Source organism: Myotis lucifugus, unplaced genomic scaffold (genome assembly GCF_000147115.1).
Source record: "Myotis lucifugus unplaced genomic scaffold, Myoluc2.0 scaffold_366, whole genome shotgun sequence".
Lineage (NCBI taxonomy): Eukaryota > Metazoa > Chordata > Mammalia > Chiroptera > Vespertilionidae > Myotis > Myotis lucifugus.
The window spans coordinates 720,248-727,173 of NW_005871414.1; the positions used below are offsets into that span (position 1 = coordinate 720,248).

At 44.1% G+C, this 6,926-nt stretch overlaps 1 protein-coding gene across 1 annotated transcript in view; it reads right to left on the reverse strand.

Annotated features, from left to right (window-relative positions):
* The window catches only part of PXK (PX domain containing serine/threonine kinase like), a 50,861-nt gene that overhangs the window by 24,027 nt on the left and 19,908 nt on the right, over positions 1 to 6,926 (reverse strand). Inside the window, 5 exon segments of the mRNA XM_023765010.1 lie at positions 831 to 948; positions 1,356 to 1,517; positions 3,048 to 3,149; positions 3,694 to 3,798; positions 6,487 to 6,561. Of these exon segments, the coding sequence (XP_023620778.1) occupies positions 831 to 948; positions 1,356 to 1,517; positions 3,048 to 3,149; positions 3,694 to 3,798; positions 6,487 to 6,561 (562 nt within the window).

Below are 6,926 nucleotides of genomic sequence, written 5' to 3' on the forward strand. Positions count from 1 at the left end.
CACCTTGGCTGACATAAACAAGCAGCCAGATTTTCCTACTCGGGTCCCTGCTCAGTTTCAGCTGTGCAAACTCAACACAGCAGTCTCAGCGCCTGTTCTCTTGATGCAAGTCTTGAACCAACTCACTTAACACAAAACTAGCAGTTGGTGGAGGGCTGACTCGCACACCTCGAGGCTCCGTGGTCCAGGAGCTACCCGGCCCTCCCCTCTGTGCTCCAGCAGTGCGTTCTGAGCGGGCTGTGGAGGGGATGAGAGGATGCCTGGTGAGTATCGGCTCCTCCATCCCTCCTTCCTAACGCTGCCTCTGCTGGTCCCCAGCTCTCCTCAGTCCCTCAGGTAATGCTGGGAGAGAGAGCTCCTGAATTCAACTGCCAGTGTCTGCTTTCCTGTCTGCCTTTCCTAGCTCTGGGCCTGCTAGGCTCCCACTGCCCAGGTAGCCGCCCATGGCCCCCCTGTTCCTGGCGGGTACACTCCAGCCCTGGTCTGACACCTGCCTGAGCCCTCAAGAATGGCTTCAAATAGCCTGATCCTGGCTTCTGTCTCCAGATCAGACTTAGTCTGGCCACACCTCTCTTTACATGCTCGTGCTATCGAGTCTAATGCCCGTTACAAAATGCCCCTGACTCATAGAGCCTGACAAATGGACAAGCCATCTGAAACCTCAGTGAAAAGCATGTAAGTAAATGACTCGGAACTGGTTAGCTTTCAAATTGGATAAGAATTTCTGGCTCTGGAGCATGACAACTTCCTCTGGGTCTTTCCTGGACTCTAGAAAGGGGGTGAGTCCAGACAACCAGGGCCCAGAAGACCCCTCCCAACCCCATACTGACCCACAGCCATAGACGGGGCCGGAGGGAAGGAGTCGACAGGCACCGCGTCCGGAGGCCGTCCGTAGGTCATTTCATACAGTAAGTGGCCAAAGCAGTGCACGTCCACACTCTCCAACGTCTGTGGAAGGAAAGAGGGAGCGGCATGTCCCTGCTCAGTTTGGCTTTGTGAGTCCCAGTGCCCCTACCCTCGACTCCCCCTGAGAAACAAGGCCCGGGAGGACTCCACTCCTGGTGGGTAGTGAAGGCGCAACTCCAAAGCCTGTGAAAGCTCATAGGCATTGCTCTGACCAAAGGTCTCGGTCCCGCCCTCCATGGTCTTCCAATCAGGGATCCTTGCCCCTCCTTGTCCCACCTACTGCTTCAGCTCAGCCTCTTGGAGACACAGCGGTGCTCTGTGGGGGAATAGGCCACAGGCACCTTGCACCGCTTCAGGCATTTTTCTTACATGGGCAGGTCAGGGGGTCTGGCCATGGGGATAATTTCTAGCTCAAAACACCTGCTGTTTCATTACTTTCAGCAACTTACATTGATTTTCCTGAATTGTGAGAAGTAAGACCGGTAGAAGGAGGGAAGGCCCAATAAGGAATTCTCAAGGTCCAGCAGCCGGCAAGTGTCCCCGTCCAGCATCACATTAGAGGCGTGCAGGTGCCCATAAGGGAATCCCTTGTCATGTAGAAACTTGAGCACCTTGTACAAAATATGTACAGGTTACATTTCCCCCCAACTCATTCAGATATAAGATAGGTTCAACTTTGCTTTTTAAGTCAATATATTTTGAAACAAAGTCTAAGCCGTCGCTGGGGAGATTCCTAGAGAAAACTGCCCCCTCCATCCACTTCGGGGAAGCAGCTGTGAGTGCTTTCCAGCCGTGAGGCGCAATGCTGCGCTCCCTCGCGTCCAGAGAACAGAGAAGAGCTGCGCCTGTCTGGGGTTAAAGCTTTCTGCCAAAGGCCTCTATTTAAGCACTTTCTCATCCCAACTGGCCAAGCCCCCTTCAGGGCAGAGTCTGGACCCTCCTCCTAGAGGAGTAAAGCTAGCGAGTCAGTGCTTCGGCCGGTTGCTCAGGAAAAGGGGCTGAATGGGAAGCATCTCTGGTCCAATCTCACCTTAGAATACACTTGGCTGCTCATTAACAGAAACACATGACAGACTCCCACACAATGAAGCAACCTTCTCAGCTGCCACTTAATTAACAGAGACTCGCCTAGTAGTAAAGGTGCCCAGGACAACCCATTGAGAAATAAAAAAACTATTACAATGTCTCTATTTGTCTTGTTTCTAATCTCATTCTTAAAGTATAATGTACCAAGTATGTTAATAGTAGCACATGAATATAATAGTTAAATATATACAACACTAGGGAGTTATGCTTAAACTGTATTTGCTGATAGGATTGCACAATCAAAGAGCTGGGAGAACACTGCTCTGATGTGATGTGGGAAAGGCTTTTCATGCTAATTACACTTGTGTAAGGGAGCCACATGGTTATATACATGCTATAACAACATCAAGAATGTTGGCCCAGCTCAGCCAGCGTGACTCAGTGGTTAAGTGTCAACCTTTGAACCAGGAGGTTGAGGTTCGATTCCCGATCAGGGCACATGCTCGGGATGTGGGCTCAACCCCCAGTAGGGGGCGTGCAGGGGGCAGCCAATCTACGATTCTCTCATCAATGATGCTTCTCTCTCTCTCTCTCTCTCTCTCTCTGAAATCAATAAAAACATTAAAAAAAAAAATCTTGGCACACAGATAAAGATCAACCAAAATAACACAAAGGTTGGTGCCCACATAGGTAAGTTCTTAAAAGTCAGACAAGATTCCAGCAGCGAAGCTTTTTGGAATTTTGTAGCTCTACATTAGTCTTTGTCTCAAATAATTGCTTTTTGGGATAAAATATGGCAATGCCATCAGTTTATAAACAACCAGACAACTTGAACTATTTTGGAAGTTGCTTAAGAACTTCCCATGCCCGACCGGAGTGGCTCAGTGGTTAAGCATCCATCCATGAACCAAGAGGTCAGGGCACATGCCCGGGGTTTCGGGCTTAATCCCCAGTGGGGGGCATGCAGGAGGCAGCTGATCGATGATGTTTCTCTCTCATCAATGTTTCTATCTCTCTCCTTCCCTCTCTAAAAAATCAATAAAAATATATTTTTAAAAAAAGAATACTGGAATGCTGTGTGAACCAATGCAACTTAAAAATTAAACACCTCTTACCTCTAGTATCTGCCGCCCATATGTTTTTATTTGCTGGAGTTCGAGGCCTTGAATCTTCTTAGGGTTGCAGTACTTTTTCAGGAAGGGGTCTTTTGGTTTTGACTTTGGAGAAAAATAGAGAGCACATGAGAGAGCAGCAGCAGAGAGGTCATCTGCTCGCAGGCTCCCCCACGGGCAGGGCTCGGCAGAGGGGTGCGGAGTGCAGGAGGTGGGTTTTAAAGTACAACGGTCCGTGCAGCTGGTAGAAAGAGGCTGACCTGGGTCTCGTCCCCTCTCTAGTCCAGTGAAGATGTGCCTGTCTTGGCCTTAGCCGACCCCCAAGTCTTATATACTGTTAGAATGTTTCACTATTATTTTTATACATTTTCCCCCAACTTTGAGATAGTTTGATATTGCTTTGTTAAGTGAAAGACACAACTTTAAAACTAACCTAATGGAATGGTCCTAATCATTAAACCTTCCCTCATGTGGGGAAAGGAATGCTTTTTAACCAAACTGGGTAATTTTTATTATTAGAATCAAAATAAATTCCAAATAAAATTAAAATAACACCCTCAGCCTCTGAACCTTAGGGATAGAGTCTCCATAACAGGTTCTAAAGGGACTTGAAAACTTATTTCCGACCATAAACTTGTACAACAAGTACCTTGTAGATCAGGTCCTTCAAAGTGCCTTTTTCATTAAACATCCTAATGAGCAGTGCTGAGGACTCGTTAGCTGTGGCAAAGGTGACCCGATAGATGTAGGGGTGCTGCCAAAACAAAAAGGAAAGTCACAGTTATTTGCATCGGCAGGTGGTCCTTTCACACCAGGGGCTGGTTATGCAGCGTCTAGGACCATCTCGGTGGCTCATTGCATACAAATGTGAGGGAATTCCCCGAACATGGCATTTCCCAGTTTTCAGATGAGCAACCCGTACATCATTCTGTAGAGGGGAGAAGGAACATAAACAGTAAGGGCGAAAGGAAGTGGGTAACTGACGTGCTAAGCCTCACAGGGAAGGCATCTGCTTTGATATACATATTCTCACAGTTCAAGCAAAAGTGGGATGGAAAGTCTGAGTTTCTGGAATAGTGATTTTAATATTCTGCCTCTATAAACTGGTAAAGAATACGGCCAAACCCTAGGACAGCCACGTGGGACCAGGATAAACGTGTCCTCATTCACAGCTTTACCCAACATTCCACACTGCCGCATGTGCCCAGCCAGGGGGCATGACAGCAGAAAACAGGCAGAAGCAGCATTCTGGGGAACCTGGTCATTTCCCAAAGCAGCTAGCATGAATCTTCCTGTCCTTCTCCTGAAATACGCAATGTGATGACTCACAGTGTCCTCTTGAGATGGGGACTGACGTCAACCAAGTGGGGTGGGGAGTGAGACAAATTATTAATGACTGAAAGGAAAGTATTCACATGAGCTAAAATTTTGGTTACATGAACCAGCTGGCTCCAGGTGTTACAATGTCCATTAGTTCAAAAAAGTACCATGAAAATTTAAATGCAAGGGAGATGAGCTATGCAAAGATTTGGAGATCAGGGGTCAAGTGGGTTGAGGGGTGAAAGGGTGTGCCCAGGAAAATATGGTAATTGATTATGAAGTTTCTCTTGACCATCACATAAAAATGCTTGCTGGTGACATTTTAATAGCTTTACTGAAATATAACTCACATAGCATTCCAATTCTCCTATTTAAAGTGTACAGTTCAATAGTTTCAGTATATTCAGAGTTGTGCAACTATCACACACTCTAATTTTAGAATATTTCCTCACCCCAAAAAGATACCCAAAGGATAAATAAAAACCCTTGATCCCTACAGATTTAAATAAAAAAGGGACAATGCCCGGCCGGCATGGCTCAGTGTTTGAGCCTCAACCTATGAACCAGGAGGTCACAGTTCAATTCCAGGTCAGGGCACATACCGGGGTTGTGGACTCCATCCCCAGTAGGGGGTGTGCAGGAGGCAGCTGATCAATGATTGTCTCTCATCATTGATGTTTCCATCTCTCTCTCCTTCTCCCTTCCTCTCAGAAATCAATAAAAATATATTTAAAAAAGGAGGGGGTACAAGAGGAAGCTCTTCCTTACAATACAATGCCAACTAATAAATATAAGAAGAATAATAGGGTTAGAAAATCTCAATGAATGCTACAATTAGTGGGTTTGATAAAGAATGGGATTTTATAGTCTCAAAATATCTCCCTATAATTACTTATTAATTCTAGTTATTTATCTTAAGAAAATAATTAAGGATGGATACAAACATTCAACTAAAATTGTTCACTGTGGATTTTTTTTAAGAGGAAAAAACTGGAGGTGATCCAAATATCTAGATTCACTGAGTAAACTGAGGTATAGCCAATGCTAATTCTATACAGCCAGTAATAATGATATTATGCTATATTTTTTACAATAAAAGATGTTCAAGGTATACTATGAACAAAAAAATCAAAATCAGGTTTTAAATATGTACAGAATATATATATATATATTCCAGAAAAGTAATATTTCTGGTTAGTTGAAAATAGGAATAAGTTTCCTTTTTCTTTTTTTGCTTATCTGTGTTTTCTGACTTTTCTGTAATTAATTTGTATCACTTGTCTGCACTACCTTCTTTTTAAAAAGCATATCCATTAAAAGAAATTTAGAATTGAGTGCTGCCAGCCTGTGTCACACAATTAATCAAACTCAAAGACCACAGCATTTTTCTTGGCTTCACATCACACCTCATTAACAGCCTGGTTTTGCTAGCTTGACAAGACACTCTATCTTCAAAAACAAACTTGTCATCAGATTGGACAGGTCAGCGTCACTGCTCAGGCCATGACGGACTCCCTCTAGGGCCCCACATCCTCGTGCAGACCACAGATAAAGAACATCAACACTAACCCAATTTCCTGGCCAGGTCAGTCTTTTCCTGAAGACATCCTGCATCTATCCTGAAATATACTGATGTGGTTCTTTCCATCGAATGCCTCGGATCAGAACTGTGTATCAGCCTAAATAACGCCAGGGATTCCTAAACACCACTTGGTTAGCCTGTGAGAACAGTAACTCAGCCAGCACAAGGGTTATTTTGCCTTTCTCTCATGCAGCTTACCTAAACCATATAAGTTCTGTTTTCTCGGGCTAGAACAGATCTTTTAATTCCATTGATATAAACATCTTCACCAACAACAAAGTGGCTAGTTCCTATTCTGATATTTGCTTAAAATACAAACTCTACATTTAAATTACCACATTTCATGGGTTATGTATTACAAATGCCACTTAAGTGGCCCCCAATCGATGGGACTGGCTGTAGGTGTTCTATGGAACAACTTCAGTCTGAACTGAAATCCAGTACAACTCTCCATTCATTCGAGTATGTCCAGCGCCTTCCGTCCACAGAAATCACTGTGACTATGTCATCAGCACCAAGAATAGAAGGACTTGTACTCACCAAACAGGAAGGCAGAAGTTTGATCAGACACTGAAAATCTTTATCTGACAGATATTTGTCAGGGCCAAGGTCAGCCTAAAAACATGGAAAGAAATGTCAAGGTGCTGCCCTTAGTCATAAAAAAAAGAAAAAAAAATTCCTTATGTCTTTCTCTCTTTTTTGTTTGTCCAAATATATGAATGTTAACCAAAGATGAAAACCATCTAAGTCTTGCTGCCTCAAGGCCTTTCTGAGAGATAGAATACAAACCTATAAAAAGCAGAACTTAATTGTAATCTTACAGTTCCATTAACCACATGTATCACTAGAACTCCCAAAGTGAGAGATGACCAAGTAATGCCCAAGTACTTTCTTTAAAACAAACTGCAGAACTGCCAACCCCAATGGTTCCAGAAAACTATTCCTCTTTCTTTCTAAATGTTTATTAGTTGATCAAATAT